At 38.2% G+C, this 23336-nt stretch overlaps 1 protein-coding gene across 2 annotated transcripts in view; it reads right to left on the bottom strand.

The window, feature by feature from the left end:
- Positions 1 to 23336, bottom strand: part of KCNH7 (potassium voltage-gated channel subfamily H member 7) — a 489034-nt gene that overhangs the window by 94674 nt on the left and 371024 nt on the right. For both annotated transcript variants that reach the window (XM_061135198.1, XM_061135199.1), the window contains one exon: positions 22868 to 23082. In XM_061135198.1, coding sequence (XP_060991181.1) covers positions 22868 to 23082 — 215 coding nt within the window. The remainder of the gene's footprint in view (positions 1 to 22867; positions 23083 to 23336) is intronic.

The following is a 23336-nucleotide window of genomic DNA, read 5'->3' as shown; positions in this document are numbered from 1 at the left end:
ATTTTATGCAATAGCAACAATCAGAACTTGAATTTTTCATGAAATGGAAGGCTTTATGCACTTTATATGGGCTTCCCTGGTGGTTCAGTTAGTTGGGAAAGAGTCCACCTGCAATGTGGGAGAGCTGGGTTAGATCCCTGGGTTGGGAAGATCCCCTGGAGAAGGACATGGCAACCCACTCCAGTATTCTTGCCTGGGAAGTCCCATGGACAGAGGAGTTGGTGGGCTACTGTCCATGGGGTCACAAAGAGACAGACATGACTGAATGACTAACACTCTATGCACTTCATATAGTCTTGTGGAGTCCAAGGAGGCATATTTGTTATTAATAAGAACAAATGATACAGCACAAATCAAAATTCAGTTTGAACAAGCAATTAGCTTTCAAAATTTAAGCATAAATCAAGTAATAATACATATTTTGATCCTTCTTCAATTTTTATAGATTAGGTAAAATTTGTATATACAGTCATAGTACAAATAAGCACTCTAGGGACATTCCTCTGAGGAAACTCTGAAGGACCTGAGATAATTTGGCACAGAAAATAAAAAGTAGGAGGTCATAATGACAATTATTATGAGAAAAGAGCTTTGTTCTGGATGCTCCCTCCTCAGCTCCACCGCTTGGCCTTGGCCCAGCCTCATCCTCATGTCTACAGCATGCTCTCCACTATTCCAAACACTGCTCATCATTCATGGTCCAGAGCAAGTTCTCTATTTTCCATGAAGTTTCTCCTGACCATGTGGATAAAACCTTTATCTGAATGCTCATTTCAAATATGGTCTGGCCCATACATATTACTCTTTAATTATAGACAACTCTGTAATGTATTTTCTAATTATGTCATGTGTTATAGCCTCCCCACCTAGACTTATCAGAGGACGTCACTGTGGGAGACTGCTCATGCATGGCAGGTAGGTAGTGTCTTGTGTCATGTACACAATAATTGATGTCTCCCAAGGACAGAGGCAGTGGAATTAGGGGGGATCGGGATGGGGAATACGTGTAAATCTATGGCTGATTCATATCAATGTATGACAAAACCCACTGAAATGTTGTGAAGTAATTAGCCTCCAACTAATAAAAAAAAAAAAAGAAAAGAAAAGAAAAACTCAGAATATAATGTTAGGAATCGTGTTTGCGCGTGCACTCATGATGCATGTGTGTCTTGTGAAAATTGTTCCAGCTTGTATGATGACTGAAGTATAGACTGAAATCAGAACTTCAGAGCTTATTAAATATTTTAACTACCTGGGGATTCTTTTGGAGAGATCTTGATATAATCCTTACTAATGCCTTTTTAAAGTTCTATTAATTCCTGACTTTTTGTCATTTTTAGAATGGAAATAAGTGCAGGCTGATCCTCAAGACAGAGGGACAGAATTTATTTTAATTTCTACTTCATGACAATGTCATTTTAGATTTTATTTGAAGGTATTGCAAATGTAACTTGATATTCTGTGAAGAATGATTTTGCCAAGGAGACCATGATTTCTCAAGGGTTTAATGAAGCTATTTCAAGACTTTAAGAGAGGAAAGAAAATCTCTAGTTGAAGGCAGGTTTTAGATTAAGCTACAAAAAATGGAGTTCTGATTCATTAATATAAAAATTTTTTAAAATCTAGGTTTATTGAAATGCTACTATTTTAAATAGCCACCTGTGGTGTATGTACTTTTCTTAGTTTTCCTGATGAGTCACTATATTGCAAATGGTCCAGTTTATGGTGAACACAGGAAGTCCACCACATTTATAATTTATTTGGAATCACTAATGCCCATTCTTCAGGAGAAGCCTGTGTTACTGAACCCCTAACTCCTTCTGAGAGTACAGAAAGGGGAATAATTATGGCAAAGGGGATTGGGTGGTGGAGTGGTAGGAGGTTGGGGAGGATACAGATAGAACCAGAAGGCTTGCTTTTTAAAAATATCTTTTCTTTCACCACTCATCCATTTACCTCTATTCCCCATGTTTCCATCAATAAAATATTCATTTGAGTTAATGAGTTTCTCTTTTAAGGTGCAAATATATCCCAGTGAGAATAAAATTCCATTTTCCAGGCACCTTTTATTTATTTATTTGGTGGTACAGCACGGCTTGTGGGATCATAGTTCCATGATCAGGGATCAAATTTACCCCACCTCCACCCCAGTGAAAGTGCTGAGTTCTAACCACTGAACCGTAAGGGAATTCCCTCATGCACCTTTTTATATGAAATACTCTAATCAAATTAGCGACATCCAGAAATGTGGATTTTTTTTTTTTTATCACCATGAGATGAACTGAGGGAATTTATTTTTAAACCAACTCTGTTAATAATACATTTATTTATATATTACTTTAGAACATGTGGGTAGTCTATCAGAGAGTTATCCATGATAGGGAAGGAGTGGAATGGAGTGGAATAGAGACCAGGTAGAAGGGTCTACCTTTGAGAGCCAGAAGTACTAGGTTTAAAAGTCTCTGCACTGATATCTGTGTACACCTTGGGACCTTGCTGCCCAAGTCTCGAGCTGGTTCCCATCCTATACCTTCTTTTGTGTTGTAATGTGGGCATTCCCTCCTCTGTCTCCTTCAGACTAGATATGATGTTCCTTCTCTGCCCACCGTTAACTCCTTTCTCCACAGTAGAGTCTTTATCACAATTCATTAGGGATTCTGCTAATTGTTCTATCTTTTCCCAACTGACCTGATGGCAAAGATATGTCACCATTGTCCAGACTTCCTAACACCACGGCCTGTCAGAGTAGACATTCCCCATGTATCTGGAGAATGCCTTGGACCTGACACTAAACGTTAAAGAATGCCTACGTGAAGAAAAATATTATTCTGACTTAAAGGCTAGTTAGGGATCGAAGACAAAGAAGGATCGAATAATGTAGCCAAGAACATTGGCAGTATTGAGTAAGAAGGGCTAGAACTCGAATCCAGGTAACATTCTCTTATCTTCACTCAGAAGCTAAAGGTATCAGAGTCTCAGTCTCTCATAGTTCAGTCCAGACTTTCTAACTCAAGGTTTGTTGTCTGGCATAGTATCTCCCCATTGTATCCTGCCTTTTTCCTTATTAGTGAAAAATAAGAAAATATATAAAAGGAGAAATACAGTTAATTTTCAAGTGTCTTATTTGACCTGCTTAGCACTTATAAGAAACTCAGAAATATTAACTGAATGGCCAAATGAGGTCCTTATTCCTTCTTACCATAAAAACATCATCAGAAGTTATAATTTTCTCTTGTGAGTGCCAAGAATGTACCATGTAAAATGACATTTTATTTAGCCTAATTACCAATTGATCAGTATGCTAGGTTATTCGGGGGCATATTTTTAAAAGATGTGATATGTCCTATTTCTCAAGGTATAGGGAGATGAAAGAAACTCACGCCCTTACACATACACACAAATTATCTATCAACTCTTTCCAACCTCATAGGGTATAGCCTGCCAGACTCCTCTGTCCATGGGATTCTCCAGGCAAGAATACTGGAGTGGATTGCCATATCCTTCCCTAGGGTATCTTCCTGACCCAGGGCTTGAACTCACATCTCCTGAATTTGCAGACAGACTTTTTTTTTTTTGGCACTGATCCACCTGGGAAGCCCATCTATCTACCTACCTATCATTTATCCATTCACTAAGAGATACAAAGCATTGTGGAAATAAATTATTTAGTTGTGTGAAAATAAACCAAGTATTCTTAGAGTTTAAAGATGGGAGAGATTGGTACTTCCCTGGTGTGGTGGTATGGTGGTTAAGACTCTGAACTTTCACTACAGGGGACATGGGGTTTGATCCCTGGTCAGGGAACTAAGATCCCACAGACTGTTTGGTGTGGCCAAAAAATAAGAAAAATGATGGGAGAGGTCAGTGAAAGCTGTGAAGACTGAAAAATTTACCTGGAGATAACACAAATTTCAGAAATGGGTAGGATTTTATATATAAAGAAAAGGATGATAATCCTGTAAGTTTAGGAATCACCTGGAACAAACCTCCAGGTCTTGTCATAAGTGGGGCAAGTGGAACTTAAAGCGGATAGTTGCCTAGTATGCGTCTGAGAGCAGTGAGATTACAAAAGGCAGGCAAGGGGGGAAAGCACGCGTAGGGTTAAGAGGGCTTTGAGGAAAAGAAATATTCAAATGTCTTCTGCTGTGTGCGTGTGTATTTGCTTTCCAGAAAGGTCAGAAGAGTTGGTTCCAAAGGATATATGTTAAAGTTACTTCATGTGGGTTCTAGTACAAAAAAAGCAGTTAACATTAAAATAAAGTTTTCTAAGACAGTGTTGGAAATAACTGTTTCAGCCAATCCCAGTACTTTTAAATAGACACATTAAGCTCACAGGTTGAACCAGAATCAAGGTGTGTAGCAGGTCACTCAGGTTAAGCATTAAGCCAAAGCAAGAGAAGAGAATGGTATTATTGATGTCTGCTGCTTTCTACAGTTACAGAACCTTGGGAAATTGAAAATGTTGCAGAAGCAGGTTCTCCTAGGCCTTATAGATTAATCAGGAAACTTTCCTTTCCTCTACTGGGTACCTACACTAAGCTAAATATTTCCCTGAAAATTTCAGTCTTTTCTCAATGCTCTCTGGAACACAAACTGAATATCAAGTGCCAACTGAACATAATTATTGCAACATATTTCAACTATTATCAGGTTAATTTTTACATGTTGTAACTTAAAATTCCTAAAACTGTTATGCACTAGTGATTGTGCTCTGAGTTTACTCTCAAGAGTTGATGATGAGGAAGGGATAATAAGGAATTAACTCTCCATAAGCTATGGAAATAAAAATAGAAGGTAGAACAAATAATGAAGCAAATTTCTGATCTTAAAATGTTCTCAAATTTCATTTGTGAATTTCATAGATTTTAAAATAGTTAATTTATATTTCATATAGGTGAGAAGCAGAGATATGTGTGTTAACTATGTCAAACATATTTTAATAAAAGTCTTATATTAAAACCAATAATTTCAAAATGTTACACTGTAACCTCTTCAAATACTATGGACAAGGGGCCATGCTGGCTAAATCAAGCTTCAGGTTATTTCTTACATGCATGGGGCATGTATTTCTGTATTTTGTTATTTGGTCTTCTTTTTCATTTTTATTAAACTTTTTATTTTGTATTAGAGCATAGCTGGTTAATAATGTTGCGGTAGTTTCAGGTGGAAACAATGCTATCTAGTCTGTCTTTTGATATGAATTGCAATTTTACATACAATGAAAGTGATCAATGCAAAGAAATAGAGGAAAATAATAGAATGGGAAAGACTAGAGATCTTTTTAAAAAAATTAGAGATACCAAGGAAAATTTCATGCAAAGATGAACACAATAAAGGACAGAAATTGCATGGACCTAACAGAAGCAGAAGGTAATAAGATGAGGTGGCAAGAATACACAAAGGAGTTATACAAGAAATATCTTCATGACGCAGATAACCATGCTGGTGTGATCACTCATCTAAAGCCAGACATCCTAGAATGTGATCCAAATGAGCCTTAGGAAGCATCACTATGAATAAAGCTAGTGGAGGTGATGGAATTCCAGCTGAGTTATTTCAAACCCTAAAAGATGATGCTGTGAAAGTGCTGCACTCAGTATGCCAGCAAATTTGGAAAACTCAACAGTGGCCACAGGACTGGGAAGTTCAGTTTTTATCCCAATCCCAAAGAAAGGCAATGCCAAAGAATGTTCAAACTACCACACAATCACACTCATCACATATGCTAGCAAAGTAATGCTCAAAATTCTACAAGCTAGGCTTCAACAGTACGTGAACTGAGAATTTCCAGGTTTTTAAGCTGGATTTAGAAAAGGCAGAGGAACCAGAGATCAAATCGCCAATGTCCACTGGATCATAGAAAAGGCAAGAGAATTCCAGAAAACCATCTACTTTTGCTTTATTGAGTATGCCACAGCCTTTGACTTTGCGGATCACAACAAACTGTGGAAAATTCTTCAAGAGATGGGGAAAGCAGACAAACCTTACCTGCCTCCTGAATAATCTGTCTGCAGGTCAAGAAGCAACAGTTAGAACCAGACATGGAACAAAAGACTGGTTCCAATTGGGAAAGGAGTACGTCAAGGCTGTATATTGTTACCCTGCTTATTTAACTTACATGGAGAGTACATCATGTGAAATGCTGGGCTGTATGAGGCACAAGCTGGAATCAAGATTGCCAGGAGAAATATCAAGAACATCAGGTATGCAGATGACACCACCCTTATGGAAGAAAGTGAAGAAGAATTAAAGAGCCACTTGATGAAAGTAAAAGTGGAGAGTGAAAAAGCTGGCTTAAACTCAACATTAAAAAAACGAAGATCATGGCATCTGGTCCCATCACTTCATGGCAAACAGATGGGGAAACAACGGAAACATTGAGAGACTTATTTTTTGGGGCTCCATAGTCACTGCAGATGGTGACTGCAGCCATGAAATTAAAAGATGCTTGATCCTTGGAAGAAAAGTTATAGCAAACCTAGACAGCATATTAAAAAACAGAGATATTACTTGATCGACAAAGGTCCATCTAGTCAAAGCTATGGTTTTTCCAGTAGTCATGTATGGATGTGAAAGTTGGACCATAGAGAAAGCTGAGCGCTGAGGAACTGATGCTTTTGAACTGTGGTGTTGGAGAAGACTCTTGAGAATCCCTTGGACAGCAAGGAGATCCAACCAGTCAATCTTAAAGGAAATCCTGAAAATTCATCGGAAGGACTGATGCTGAAGCTGAATCTCTAATACAGTGGCCACCTGATGCAAAGAAGTGACTCTTTAGAAAAGACCCTGATGCTGGGAAAGATTGAAGGCATGAGGAGAAGGGGACAACAGAGGATGAAATGGTTGGAGGGCATCACCAACTTGATGGACATGAGTCTGAGCAAGCTCCAGAAGTTGGTGATGGAGAGGGAAGCCTGGTGTGCTGCAGTCCATGGGGTCCCAAAGAGTAGGACACAACCGAGTGACTTAACTGATACAAATAAAGAGAGATTCTGCAATATGAATTACTGTTCTTGAAATGTTTAGTAATTCTTTTTTCTATGATAAAAATAATTTCTTAAGAAACAGAAATTCACTGCTTTTTCTGTTGCTTTTTTATATTCTTGTATATTGTGTCTCTCCTTGACATTAATATCGAGTTTACATTTGAACCTGCTGGCATAAAAGTAGTGTTAGATTCTTTTTTTCTGGGAATATTCTTGGAACAAATGAGTAAGAACAGTCTAAATTTTAGTGACTGTGTTGAAAAAAAAGTTGTTTGCTTCCCCACAAAGTTAATTTTATGTATGTTCTATACCTGGAGGCAAATAATAGACTGTTTATGTTCATAAGAGTAGCCTGCTGTTTGATTGCTTGGTTTTAACTAGTTATGAAAACTCTGATTTCTTCTGGTGGTATCTCTGTTTATACTTCTTGAGACATTCATCTTGTGGAGAAGAGGGTTGAGGTTTGAAGGAGTTGTATCAGAAGACTGATGGAATTCTGGGACTCTGACAGTTTTAACAGAAAGGAGAAGATGCAGGAATTAAAATGGTCCTGTTCCTGAGTGGGAATGTCAAGTGAGAAAAACCCTGGAATCCAAGCAGAAATAAAGGTTCCAGTCTTGGGTGTGTAGTTAACAACTTGTGAGGCTCTGAATAATTCACTTAGCTGAAAGTTTTCTATAAAAATGGGAACTTGATGACCAGAATCAATGAAAAACTCTACGCAGTTTTGGTAAAGGAAAGCAAAAAATAAATAGCAGATCTGCAAAGTCGCTAAGCCGCTTCAGTCGTGTCCGACCCTGTGCGACCCCACAGACGGCAGCCCCCCAGGCTCCCCCGTTCCTGGGATTCTCCAGGCAAGAACATTGGAGTGGGTTGCCATTTCCTTCTCCAATGCAGGAAAGTGAAAAGTGAAAGTGAAGTCACTCAGTCGTGTCCAACTCTTAGCGACCCCATGGACTGCAGCCTACCAGGCTCCTCTGTTCATGGGATTTTCCAGGCAAGAGTACTGGAGTGGGGTGCCATTGCCTTCTCCAAATAGCAGAGCTAGACTGAAGTTTGTTTAGAGTGCCTGGCCCTTTCAAGTTCTTTAAAATCCACGCACATACCCTTAAAAGAAGGCCAATACATAAAACGCTACTGAGAATGAAGCTGGTTTGACTGAATTTCGGGGTGGTGTGGAAGTCCCAATGCCCCATCCTTCTTATTGGCACTCAGCACTCTAAAGAGCACTAGTTTCAAAACTATTGAAACAATTGCATTAAGACAAGTTTTATGTTATGTAAAGGAGATTTCCTTAAAAATAGCATCAGGATATTTCAATTACTTTCTATTTTTTCTTTATTGCTAAGTCAAAAACATGGCAAAGAAACCAGAGAGACCACTGTCAGGATGGACCCAATTTATCTAATGTGGGAGAATTCGTTCCTTGGCAGTTTAATATGCCAGACAAAAACACTGCATGGAAATGAAATAGGGACTATGGCATCTGTGTCTCTGTTGTTTTCCTGGACCTTAAAAAAGGGAGCTTGACGATTCAGGATGGAACAAAACTGTCTCCAAAGTGAGAGTCTTTCAACCTCCCTGCACAGTGATTGTTTATCTCTCTTCCTCAGTGTTTCTAAAGGAGTACTTTGGATGCAAAAGGCAGACAAATTTTGGATAATGTGTATAAGAAACATATTCAAAATCTTAAAATGGCTAATCAGAAGAACAAGCCACGTGGTTATTCTAATTTATTATATAAATAATATAATACAATTCTAAAATGCAAAAACATGGTAATGAAGTCTCTCTATTTAAATATCTAGCAGGTTTATTCATGCCTTAGCTTTTACTCACTTTTAAGTAATAGATTTCGTAGAGTGGAAGGGAATATTATTCTTTGGAAAATACTTTTTTTTTAAGTTAGCTTTATACTGAAATTCCATACTTGCAGTTGTCCATTTACTAGACTTAAAGTGATGTGTTCATCAGAATTTATTCATTCATTTCTAAGAAAGAAGACCTAGGAAAGAGAAAGAAGAAGTCTTTCTTCACAGGAAACAAGGAGTAGGCTGGTAGGATCTGACAATGGTGGAAAAAAAAATGAGAGGGCGTGAGAGTTAATAGAGTAGTCAGTTTTGGAAGGTAGTTCAGGTGCCTGCAGGTGGGAAAACATAGGCGCCTGAAATCACTCTTTCCCAGTACCAACCCATGAATAATGGATATAGCCATGGGGATAATTTACAAATGACAGCTTATCACTGGAAACAGGATTGTACAGCTCAACTGACAGCTGCCAGTTAACCATGAAACAGCACTAGAATATTTCTCACTCCTACCTTCTTTTTCCCTTTGACTTACATTGCTCAAGCTCACCTAGTGTTGTTCCCATGACCTGAAAATTAAGCCTATGTTCCTCATGGGATTTCTCAGTTTGACTCTCCACTTCAAATGAAAGAAGGATCAACAGGCACCAGAAACTAAATCTGGCGGCAGACTATTTTTTAGTATTTTCTGCAACATCTGAAATGGAGAACTGAGACACCCACAGGAAACTGAGGAGCCAAGGAAATGTGGAAAATAGCATGGTTATATCCTCTGGTTCTCACACTGCAGGTTCTCTCACTCTGGTTCTCTCACCGTGTCTCTATTCCCACCATTACGGTAGCATCCTTAGTGCCACTGACCTTCGGACACTGGGACAGGGGCAGAAAAAGAGGGTTCTCCATTCTCAGCTCTATGGCCAGCTTTAGCTATGTTAATCTCAGAATAAAGACTTAAGACACTTTTTATGTGTGACTTTGCATCCCACATTTTTCCATTTCTACATCGAGTAGGCTTCAAAATACAGGTGTGCTTGTAACCAATACATTTAAAACAGAAAAAGAGATTAAACGTGGTGTTTAAAACAGAGAAGGAACTATGGATGGTACTTTTTGTCCTAGTTATTTTAAACTGAGTTGTGTATTTGGTACACGATTAGGAAAAAGCCTGAGTGGACTTCGTTAAAGCAAGGATGAAAAATGTATTTCCTATTACATACCGTCTCCCTCACGTCACCATTACCTCATGCTAATCCTAACCCTCTTTCTTTTAAAAGTTTTAAAATTTCTAATATATATGCTTGAGTTGAATATAGTCCTCACAGTTACCTGTGAAGAAAACATTTTGTCTAAGCTAGTATTTCCTAAAAAACCTTCCCTCAAATATGAATTCAGGATATTGATAGATGTTATATAAAGAAAAAGGCAATTAAAATGGATTCTGTTATCAAAAATGTTTGAGAAGTGTTGGGTAATTTTTTCAGACTTCTTTAATTTAGGACTTCACAGAACTTTTATTGTGTTAATTTTCCTAGTCTGGCTTAGGCAACTTCTCTTAAATGGACATTGTTTCTTAGAGGGTTTAACTGAGAAATCAACATGGCAGTACCATTTCCTGGACTCAGCAGCTCCCCCATGGAAGTAAGCCTACTTCTCCAACAGGAATTGTGTAAATATGAATTAGTATGTCTTATTTAAAAGACAAGTATATTGTAATTTAAACATCACAAGGATATAGAACTGAGCCAATAACCTCATTGAGAAATATCCGGAAAGACTAATAATGTACAATAACAATGAAGAAATACAATAACTAGGTCTCTACTGGGTTCTCTTTTCAGCTCTAAATTTACAGGCAGAATAAAAACGTTTGGCCATATCCCTGTTTCCCAAATTTGCCTGATCTTAATAATATGGAATGGGAATTGTTAAAAATTCACAGTCCTCAGGCTCCACTGAAACTGAATTTTCAAAGGATGGCAGGACAGAGAGACAGGGAGGGAGAGAGAACCAGATGATTCCATTGATTAAGAAGTTTCAAAAAATAAACCAAAAACCTAGGGAAGGTGATATTTAAGTTTCCTTTAAATTTTACAATTCTATGAAGATTAACTGCTTTTTAATGAACTCTTTTGGAGCAATTGAGTTTTAGAGGGTTTATTATCTAACTACATACTTTCCATTGTAAATGTGATTAGCATAATACAGAGAAGTAGAACTAAAGGGGAAAATATATTATTTTACCACAATTTACCACCAACATAACTAATGGGATCGCTCTTTATTATTATTTTTTATCTTACTTTCTTATTTGGGATTTTCTTCAAATTAGATCCCATGGTTGAATTTACTTCCTTACTCACGGAACAGTCCACAACCACTTGATATTACAAGACCTTGGGTTGCTTGGGTCTGTGAAAATTCCATGTCTGCTCTGAATTTCCATACCTGATAAAAATCCTTTACTTAATTCTTATCCTGTGAAACATGAAAAACTTACTGCTTCTCCCCACTCTCATTTGGCAACTCACCCTGAACTATGTTTGTCCCAAACTCTAGGCCATCAGGCAAAAGTACATAGGAACTCCCAGGTCAGTGCTTCCTTTCTGTCCCAGAGTTCGACTTTAACCCAAGGCTTATACTCACTGGGGGGATAAAACCTGAACCATCTTGGCAACAGATAACTGCAATCTTTGTCTTGGTTGCCATAGCAACTATTGCTCTGTATGCTAAGCTAAATTATTTTTACCTGTCTCTTCTGACCATTGGCCTTTTACTTCTTTATTTCAAGCATGTATTTTCAATCTGATTTCTTTGGCTAACAGAACTTTTTAAGTGGGTGTTTTTCCTCCTTCCATTAAAAAATGTCTAATGAATGTAGAAAACCAAACAGGTGATTTTTAAAAGCAATTATACATAAATGCTTGCTTTACAAGGTAGGGTAAAGTGCCGATCAGCAACATTATTCCTTCATCATTTAGAATATAGAGAAGTATAACCTTTGAGGTAATTTAGATGTTTAAAACTGAAATGAAATTTTAATTTTGAATATGTCAGCAAGTGATCAATTTTGATGTGCATATAGAAATTAGTAGAAATAGAAAATTAGGACTTCCCTGGTGGTGGCGTGGGTAGAAATCTGCTTGCCAATGCAGGAAACATGGGTTCCATCCATGATCCTGGAAGATTCCACATGCCTTGGAGCAAATAGGCCTGCAAGTTGCAACTACTGAGCCCATGTGCTGCAACTACTGAAGCCTGTGCACCCTACGACCTGTGTTTTGCAACAAGAGAAGCCACCACAATGAGAAGCTTGTGCACTACAACTAGAGAGTAGCCCCCACTCTCTGCAGCTAGAGAAAGCCCAGACACAGCAACCAAGACCCAGTGGAGCCAAAAGAAAAGAAAAGAATAGAAAAGAAAATTAATGTTACTTTTTAAAATTATACATTTTCAAAGTAATGAACATCATTTTAATATTTAACATGTATATAACATACAACATGTTTGCACTAGTCAATTGCTACCTAAATGGCTAGCTACATTTTGTCTTCTCCTCATCATTGACTAGATTATATAATATATTTATTTGCCCAGGGAGAACTAGAAAACATAATTGAGGATCTCAAAGATCCAGGCTTTGTATTCAATCAAAGGCCCCTAAAGGCAAAGACATTGACGTATACATTTCTGCAGCACCGTTGTACATACACTTTGACTTCTATTTAGTAAGCACTCACAAATATTGAATCAATAATTATCCTGGTGAGTATGCTTTACTGCTACTTGCAGTATTGACGTATATTGTTTTCCATTTCAGTTTAGACATAGACCAAGTCCAGAATATGGGGAAAATCCTAGATGGTGATTTCTGTTTTGCTGAACCAAGTCTGATGGTATTCTATAAATAACAATAAGATAACAGATGCAAAACTAATGTCATATTAAATTGGAAGTGTTCAGAGGCAATTTGGGACTCCTGCATTACATTTCAAATTTTACTTGCTCTTTTGTGATTGTTAATTATTTATGGAGAAGGAAATGGCAAACCACTCCAGTATTCTTTCCTGGAAAATCCCATGGTCAGAGGAGCCTGATAGGTTACAGTCCCTGGGGGGTCGCAAAGAGTCAGACATTTTGACTAAGCAATTTCACTTTCACTTTCTTTTCATGGTAGCTCAAGATGATTGGTATGGTTTTTACTGAGGTTTGCATGCTCCATGAGTTTAGGCAAAATATGAGGTTTATGAAAACATTTAAATCATACTGTAAAAGTATTGTGTATGTTGTTTTTTTGTAATTTCAAGACTACAGCATCAATGAGGATTTATAAAAATACTGTTGAAAATTCAACTTTTCAATCAAGTGTTATTTTTAATCCATGATTGTGAAAACTGCGATTTATAAGACACACATTTAGTCATAGGCCCCATTCCTGGAACAGAACTCTTAAACCTTTGGAATTTTTTACATCAATGAAATGATTTTGAAAAGACTCTAAGTAACTTAAAGACAAAGTGGGGGTCAACGGAGGAAGCAATCACTTGATCAAAGGGTTGGAACTGTCAGGCCCCCTGCTGTGCTCCTCCCCTCCAGGAAGGAAAGGGCTGGAAGTTGAATCCATAGACAATAGTCAATGAAATAATCATTCATGCCTATGTAATGAAGCTTTAAAAAGAACCCTAAAAGGAGGGGTTTTAGAGAGCTTCCAAGCTGGTGAAACAGAACTCTTCCTTATGCCATCAGGTTGAGCCCAAACATTGCAGGAACATAAGTGCCTTCATTCAGGGTCTTACCCTTTGTATCTCTTCATCTGGTTGTTGATTTGTAACGTATTTTGTAATAATTGGTAATCAAGTGAATAAATAGGTTTCCTAAATTCTGTGTCTCTGGCAAGTTAATATAAGTAAAGGAGGGGCTGTAATCCAATTTACAGCCAGTTGATCAGAAACACCTGGAATTGCAATTGGCACCTGAAGTGGGGGGCAGTCCTGAGAAACTGAGCCCTTAATCTATGGCATCTGACATGATCTCTGGGTAGACAGCGCCAGAACTGAGTTGATTTGTAGATCACCCAGCTGGTGTCAGAATCTGAACTGCAGTCAGAATTAAAATGACATTATTATTGAAAAGTATTTTTAACTTATAGTTGCGTCTGGAAGATATTTTTATTACTGTCATAGAAGAAAGTTTAGGGCTAAGTTTATCTAATTTGAGCGAAACTACAGAAAGCATTAACAAATTTTGTACTATTAAGCTTGAGATGATATATAATTTTTTAGATTTATGGAGGTATAATTGATAAACACAAGTTACACACATTTATCTTTTTAAACATTAGCTAATAATATGAAAGCAATGCTGCCTCTCCACTATAAATCAATCTCCATTGATAAATAAGTACTTAGTTACAAACACTGTTTAGGAGTTTTCTGAAAAGTAAGTATAAATTGAGAGCACTGAATGACATGAAGACATAATGAGCATATTTACAGTGGATAAAGTTCAGTGGAAAGTGACATGTTATATACTTTGAGCTCTTTTTGTCAATTTTATCAGTGTAATTTTGCTTTTCCTGCCACTAAGTGGCATGCCACCAACAAAAAACAAAACCTTTATCCTAACAAAAAATTAGCTTAAAAAATGGTATATGAACTTAAACAAGAGATAATGAATCTCTTAAGGATCACTTTATTTGGCTTTTTGAAGAGTTTGAGGAATTTTAGAGAAAATATACCACATTCTCTTATTTCTATAGACTCACTTCTCTAGTTACTAGCAAACTTTTAGATTATGATATTTTTCCATACTGCCAAATGTTACAGGTATTTTCCAATGCTCTGCTAACTTCTGAGTAGATTTAGGGGACAGATAGGAAAACAATACAGAATTAAAGAGGATATACTTTAGAGATTAAGAACTTCACTTTGGAGTCAGATGATCTCAGTCTGGAAGCTACTTTTGCCATTTACTGTGTGACCTAGGCAAGGTGCTTCCTTCTCTCTAAGCTTGACTCCTCTTCTATGAAATAGAGATGATAATAATAGTATCAACTCATAGGACTTTCATGTGGATTAAAACTGATAATCTGTTAAACCACTTGGCATAGAGTCTGACACAGTAAATGCTCAACCAATGTCACCTATTATTAAATCTGTCTTAATTCTATTTTCATGCCAACAATATACTTAAATAAATCCCAAATAATGAGAATCTATTTTAGGTTTAAAGTTGTATGTATATTTCAAAATTATATGACCTTCTAAACATTCAGAAATTTCTTTCTTGTGATCTAAGTTTCTGTGTGATTATTCTCAAAACTAATTATTTTGAGTATTCTCCTTAATAAAGCTCTAGGAAAACTATACTTGTGGACTAGTATTCTCTTCCTTATTATATGTTTTTTCTTTCTGATGATCACAATATGGGTTTCTGTTAAGTTCACCAGATATTCCTTTTAAGTAATAAAGTAATAAGTTACAGAATAACTTGCTCATGATTTGGCCAGTACTATATATAAAGGAAACTCAAACTACCTTTAGTTTCATAATATGGTCTTGTAGCATGTATTATACTAGCACTTGCAAATACTATTATTATATATTCTTGTATCATTTTTCTCCAGGTAGTACTTGACTACTGGTACTAGGTTTTATGGGCTTCCCAGGTGACACTTGTGGTAAAGAACTCTGCTACCAATGGAGGAGATATAAGAGATGCAGTTTCGATCCCTGGGTCGGGAAGATCACATGGAGAAGGGCATGGCAACCTACTCAAGTATTCTTGTCTGGAGAATCCCATGGACAGAGGAGGCTGGTGGGCTACGGTCCATTGAGTTGCAAAAAGCTGGACACAACTGAAGCGACTTAACACACACACACTAGGTTTTATACTTCTGTGTCTCTAGAGCCTACCCAACATATTTATCTATCAAGTGTATGTGTGTGTTTGTGTATAGGAGATACTGTTAGTCTGAATTCTTCTCTTCATCAATGTAATGGGCCACTGTTGTTTTGTTTTCCGTCCATGGAGCCCTTCATGCCCCACTATATTTTTCTGGTGTGGTCCTCAGTCAAGGAGCTATACTTCTTCCACCACAAGGATGAGCACAATACTCAAGTTGGTCAATCAGAGTTCACTTTCTCAGAAACTGATGTGGACATTGGTGGAGAGAAAGCCCTTCCTATCAGATCACGAACTGTGAACATTATGTAAGACAAGAGAGTCTAAAGACATGCTTCCATCAGATGGAGAGTGAAGTTATTAATGAGAAAAGCAAGGCTGAGAAGAGAGAATTCATCAGCTATTCAAAAATGAACATAGCCATGGCCCTAAGCATCTACCCCTGCACTTTTTGGTTATGTGACCCTATAAGCTGACTCTCCTCCTTTCATTTTTCACTTAAAATGGTTTCAATCAGGCTTCTATTACTTGCACCATTACAGCATTGACTGATAGGGCTGTATAAGACTGGTCAACAAAGTTCTGGAATCCACAGTGCCATCTTCTTAAACCTGACATTACAAAATTTGTAACAGCTGAATCTGACAACAAAATAGTACACTTTATCTAAAATTTAGCCTAACATCTAGCCTCAGTAATAAGAGAATCATACAAGGTTTCAAAAGTTCAGTTTACTTTTATGGAAAAGGGGGCAGATATAGCCAAGAATTTGATCTTTTACTGAGAACCACAGTGGAAGTGAGAAATAGATTTAAGGGACTAGATCTTATAGACAGAGTGCCTGATGAACTATGCACAGATGTTTGTGACATTGTACAGGAGACAGGGATCAAGACCATCCCCAAGAAAAAGAAATGCAAAAAAGCAAAATGGCTGTCTGAGGAGGCCTTACAAAGAGCTGTGAAAAGAAGAGAAGTGAAAAGCAATGGAGAAAAGGAAAGATATACCCATTTGAATGCAGAGTTCCAAAGAATAGCAAGGAGAGATAAGAAAGCCTTCCTCAGTGATCAGTGAAAAGAAATAGAGGAAAACAATAGAATGGGAAAGACTAGAGCTCTCTTCAAGAAAATTAGAGATATCAAGGGAACATTTCATGCAAAGATGGGCTCAATAAAGGACAGAAATGGTATGGACCTAACAGAAGCAGAAGATATTAAGAAGAGTTGGCAAGAATACACAGAACTGTACAAAAAAGATCTTCACGACCCAGATAATCACGATGGTGTGATCACTCACCTAGAGCCAGACATCATGGAGTATGAAGTCAAGTGGGCCTCAGGAAGCATCACTACAAACAAAGCTAGTGGAGGTGATGGAATTCCAGTTGAGCTATTTCAAATCCTAAAAGATGATGCTGTGAAAGTGCTGCACTCAAGGTCAGCAAATTTGGAACACTCAGCAGTGACCACGAGACTGGAAAAGGTCAGTTTTATTTCCAATCTCAAAGAACAGCAATGGCAAAGAATGCTTAAACTACTGCACAATTGCACTCATCTCACACACTAGTAAAGAAATGCTCAAAATTCTCCAAGCCAGGCTTCAGCAATAGCTGAACTGAGAACTTCCAGATGTTCAAGCTGGTTTTAGAAAAGGCAGAGGAACCAGAGATCAAATAGCCAACATTTTCTGGATCATTGAAAAAGCAAGAGAGTTCCAGAAAAACATCTATTTCTGCTTTATTGACTATGCCAAAGCCTTTGACTGTGTAGATCACAATAAACTGTGGAAAATTCTGAGAGAGATGTGAATACCAGAACACCTGACCTGCCTCTTGAGAAACCTATATGCAGGTCAGGAAGCAACAGTTAGAACTGGACATGGAACAACAGACTGGTTCCAAATAGGAAAAGGATTACGTCAAGACTGTATACTGTCACCCTGCTTATTTAACTTATATGCAGAGTACATTATGAGAAACGCTGGGCTGGAAGAAGCACAAGCTGGAATCAAGATTGCAGGGAGAAATATCAATAACCTCAGATATGCAGATGACACCACCCTTAATAGCAGAAAGTGAAGAAGAACTAAAGAGCCTCTTGATGAAAGTGAAAGAGGAGAGTGAAAAAGTTGGCTTAAAACTCAACATTCAGAAAACTAAAATCATGGCACCTGGTCCCATCACTTCATGGCAAATAGATGGGGAAACAGTGGAAACAGTGGCAGACTTTATTTTTCAGGGCTCCAGAATCACTGCAGATGGTGATTGCAGCCATGAAATTAAAAGACGCTCCTTGGAAGGAAAGTTATGACCAACCTAGACAGCATATTAAAAAGCAGAGATGTTACTTTGTCAACAAAGGTCCATCTAGTCAAGGCTGTGGTTTTTCCAGTAGTCATGTACGGATGTGAGAGTTGGACTACAAAGAAAGCTGAGTGCTGAAGAATTGATGCTTTTGAACTGTGGTGTTAGAGAAGACTCGAGAGTCCCTTGGACTGCAAGGAGATCCAACCAGTCCATCCTAAAGGAGATCAGTTCTGGGTGTTCATTGGAAGGACTGTTGTTGAAGCTGAAACTCAAATACTTTGCCCACCTGATGTGAAGAGCTGACTCATTTGAAAAGACCCTGATGCTGGGAATGATTGAGGGCAGGAGGAGAAGGGGACGACAGAGGATGAGACTGTTGGATGGCATCACCGACTCAATGGACATAAGTTTGGGTAAACTCTGGGAGTTGGTGATGGACAGGGAGGCCTGGCGTGCTGTGGTTCATGGGGTCGCAGAGTCAGACATCACTGAGCGACTGAACTGAACTGAACTGAGAACCACATGGTGAAAGCCGATCTTTGCTCTTTACCCACCCAACTTTTCTTCCAATTCGTTGTTTTCTCTTCATCATTCCACTGGAATTTGGTAGGAATTAGCTAACCAAGGGGCTTCCCATGTGACTCAGTGGTAAAGAATTTGCCTGAAATGCAGGGGGCTGCCTGCCAAGCAGGAGACACAGGTTTGATCCTGGGTCAGGAAGATCCCCTGGAGAAGGAAATGGCAACTCATTCCAGTATTCTTACCTGGATAATCCATAGATAGAAGAGCCTAGTGGGCTATAGTTTTGGGGTTGCAAGTGTTGAACATGACTCAGCGACTAAGCCACCACCACCAATACTGTACATATTAATACTAGCTTTCAATAAATGTTTGCTGAGTGAATAAAAAATACACAGATGTATGAATGAATGAGCAGATGAATGGATAGCAGCATGGTCCCTCTCAATGAGCTCATTCTATCTGGGGAGTCAAGTAAATAACTGGCTAACTAGTAATCAGCCAATGTATGATAGAGATAAGATCCAAATGGTGAGAGAGCATAACATGAGCAGAGATGAATTGTTCCTTTCACTTATGCCTTTTTTAAATATATACTTTATGGTTTATGCTCAGGGGAGTGTTTAAAACTCACTACTGAATGACTGATGAACAAAACTCTGATATCTTTTGAAAAAAGGATTGCCATACAAATTTATTAAAGGAATAAAACAAATAAGAACTTTATTAAAGAAAACACTGCTGGCTGCCTACAGCAAATAGGTTGAGGCTATCTTGACATTCTACATTCCAAAGTGTTGCAAAGAGTCGGACATGGCTGAGAGACTTGTCACGCAGGCAGATATGTTGACAAAGAGGACTTCCACACAGTCATAACAAAGAGAATAGTAAAGTCTTTGAGTTGCTATCAAGTCATTTCTAGATATGTGGGGACAAGTGATACTATATTTTGTGTATATGGGCATTCCTTCCAGGGATAACTATGATCAGAAAACTTCACAAACACCCAGTGAGGAAACAATTATAGGGTGTCTCTGCTTCAAGTGTTTTTTGTTTTTTTTTTTTGCTCCCCTCAGAGGCTATGTTTACAGGAGGGATATCTCAATATTTGATCTCCACCTTGTTAGCATTCTTGCCTGGAAAATCCCAAGGACAGAGGAGCCTGGTGGGTTACAGTCAACAGGGTCGCAAAAATTGGAAACGACTGAGCATGCACACACATTTGTTTGGTCTGACATGTGCACAACTAGAAGGCTTGCTGCTGAGAGCAAAAGAGGGTACTAGTTTCTAGTCTCAACTGTTGTCCAGTTTCTCATCATTTCTGGCTAGATTCACAGCTACCTAAGTGTTCTGTCTCCAGAATGTCCTTCCTATCACTGTATCTACATTGGTAAAAATAAAGTGATCCTTTATAAAACAATATCCAATTCTAATCTCCCAGCATCGTAAAAGGGTTTTTGCTTGCTTCTCCAACTGGGATATTTTGGAAAATGTGCGGATGGGCACGCCATGATGATTTGGATGAGAAGGATGAGAAGCTGTTGGAAAACTATGGGGCCTTGTGAGCCTGAGCCCTTCAGTGGTAAGTAGTTTAAAACATTTTCTTTTTTAAATGTTAAAACAAATATTATGATGTTATGGATTTAAATATAAGAGTCGTGGGAATTTTAAAGAGAAACATGAGTCCTTAAAAGAATGCCAACCTTTTGATAACAGCTATTGTATTTTACTCAATCCCAGAAGCAATTTTTGTAAGAAAGGTAATGAAGGACCAACTAGAGGGGAAAGTTCTAGCAGCTCCTGACCTGCAATAAGCCCCTGCTCAGCCATGCATCTTCCTGGCCCAACCTACTCTTTCTGAGAAGACACTTAGACTTCTCTACCTTGGCAACTTTGTTCTTGTTTTTTCTCCACCTGGGAATCTCATCTCTTCCCTCATTTGCTTGGCCAGCTTCTCTTGCCTTCCTGTCTTCCTTTCTTCCTTCAACATTTCATAAACTCTACTCTGCCAGGTGTTTGACTAGGTCCTGGCAAGGTGTGGATTATTGGTGATGAGGGCAGGGAGAAGTCATACAAGAACACTGATAAACAGATAATGGCTGATGTTGCTTGTAGCACCTTGATGAACACTTATCACATATCATTCTACTTAATTCTTCTATCAACACTGAGAAATAAGTTGTGTCATAACTAAAACTTTCCTCAATGTCACACAAGAACTGTCTTGTCACATAATAAATGACTCAGTCAGAATTAAAGCACAAATGCATGGGACTCGGTTATGCTTTTAAACATCATTTACCACCCAGTTTGATAAGTAATCTTCTAGACTAATCCTAAGTATGTCATCTCATCTGTTTTCCTTCTCTGAAAGTTCCTCCATTAAAGTATAATTATTTCCCCCCAGCTGTGCTCCTGTGTTCCTCATCACCATGATTTCACTGGGGCCATTTGTATATGTTTCCTCTCTCACCAGGCTCAGAAAGCGCCCAGTACAGGTGCCACCTCTGAGTCGTGGGTATATCCTCTCCTCCTAGCACAGGGGACCGCTGAACATGGTAGGGCATGGTGGGCCCTGTAGTGAACCAAGCTCATGAACACTTTGCAAAGATCAAACCTGTCTGCCCACAGGCCTTAAGGTGTGTGTTGTTTGGTCTGCAGAAGCATTTTGAACTAGCTTGCCAACTTTTAGTAATAGTTTATTTTCAAATCTGGATTCCCAGATTCTTTTTAAAACTGAAAGATCTGAAAACATGGGTTAATCCTTCCTTCACGACCACAGTTGGCTGGAGCTGAGTGCAGCCATCAGCTCTGATCTCGCTGTAGCCTCCACCATGCCTGCTCCGAGATCATGACTACTTTACTCATTTATGCTACTGGCAAGACCCTGACAGTAAGAACTGCAACCAGACTTCTGTGCAATCTCTAAAATCTCTTACTTCCTATATATCCATATGATGACTATAGTCTACAAATAGGATAATTTTTAAGGCAAAAACAATTGCAAGTAAAATTCAAAGCTATTAAAATGGTGCCGATACAACATGATTAACAGTAGGCTATTCATATACTGGCCTTCCCTGGTGGCTCAGACGATAAAGAATCCACCTGCAATGTAGGAGAACTGGGTTCGATCCCTGGGTTGGGAAGATACCCTGGAGAAGGAAAAGGCTACCCACTCTGGTATTCTTGCCTAGATAATCCCATGGACAGAGGAGCCTGGTGGACTACAGTCCATGGGGTCGCTAAGAGTCAGACATGATTGAGCAACTCAGCACACACACATACATTCATTAACCACTGTTAAGCTCAATTTACTAAGAATAAGTTAAGAAAAACAAAACACCAAGTGTAGAAAGCCTCATTACTACATAAATATCAAAATATGCATCTGAGTACAGCATGTATAATCTCTCATCTCAAATAAACAGAGACTCTGGGGCCTATTTACAACCAACTCATGGCCTTTACATGGCTATTTCAGCTCACACATAAGACAGTATGTACAAACTACTATAGTGTTGTTTTAGTAATTACAATTACAAATCCTTCATTAATATAGGATCTTCAATGGCTGAGATAGATATTAGGATCAAGTTTATCTTTATACTGTGACAGTTTATAAAATGACTTGCTAAGCAAATATACTAGGTTAAATTGTTTATTAAAAAAAAACAAAACAAAAAAACCTGTTTACTTGATGCAAATTTTAGAGTTATGAATTCCCAACAATGTAAGTGCATTGTAAGCAAAAGCTGGGTACTGCTTAGGTTAGTATTTTGATATAATAAGTACAAATCATTTTTCTCCATTCTTTACTATAGGAATCTTGCTAGACAGTGCTTTTTTTTTACCCTAGTTAGATGTGCAATATTTATTTAAAAACAAAATATTGTTCCTGAGAAACATATTGTATTACTCTGACTTTTCTTCAACTTAGTTCGTCCCCCAAGTCCAATGACTTATACCTCACTCTACTTAGTAGCGTAAGTGCAAAAAAGAGGGCCACAGTTAAGAGTAAATCCCAATTAGTCACCTAAACCTTCAAAGACATATCCATTATATTAAAATACCATGCTTTACTAATGCAAGGATTCGTAACAAAACAATAAATGCCGAAATGTGATGAATAGCTGCTTAATCACCTCTGCAACAAAGGGAACAAATAAACCAAGCCAGCCCATTTTTGCATAGTCTTGTAGTAGACAAAATCAGAGTCTACAGTTTTATTTATTTGTTACATTAGAGGGTCACCCAACATCTGAAGATAAATTGGAGTGCAAATAAATGGCTTACCTCAGAAAATGACCTTAAAAACAGTGAAAATTGACAGCAAAATAATGTCCTACCTGGGTAACCTTCTCTGTCACATTGTGTGTTCGATCTTTAACTTTGGGCGCAATAATGGTTTTATCTGAAGAAGGAGGGGATGCATTCTTTTTTTCAGCTTTGACATCTGAAAAATTCAGAGTGAGCTGTGGAATCTTGTTAATGGTGCTGTATTTGTTGAGGTTTGAATCCGACGTGGATCCCAGGAGGCTTGACTTGATATGATTAAAAGGCCCTAAAAAATTGGAAAGTATTTGTAAAAGCAAGATCAGGAAAAATTAAGAAAGAGATGGTCTCGAATGACCTGTTAGTAATTCATGACCATTGGGACCCTGATTCAGATGGGACTAAATGCAGCTGGTTGCTACCTGCTCACCATCCACCATATGGAGCGGCATGTGAATATCCAAGGATAAGATAGTGCCCGAGGTGTGCACTCAGGGAGCAGATGGCAGCTTTAGCTGTTAATTGGCTTCTTTCATTAGAGGC

The sequence above is a fragment of the Dama dama genome, chromosome 33 (genome assembly GCF_033118175.1).
Source record: "Dama dama isolate Ldn47 chromosome 33, ASM3311817v1, whole genome shotgun sequence".
In the NCBI taxonomy this organism is placed as follows: domain Eukaryota; kingdom Metazoa; phylum Chordata; class Mammalia; order Artiodactyla; family Cervidae; genus Dama; species Dama dama.
The sequence above is the reverse complement of the archived record's forward strand: the minus strand, read 5'-3'. Positions and strand labels throughout refer to the sequence as shown.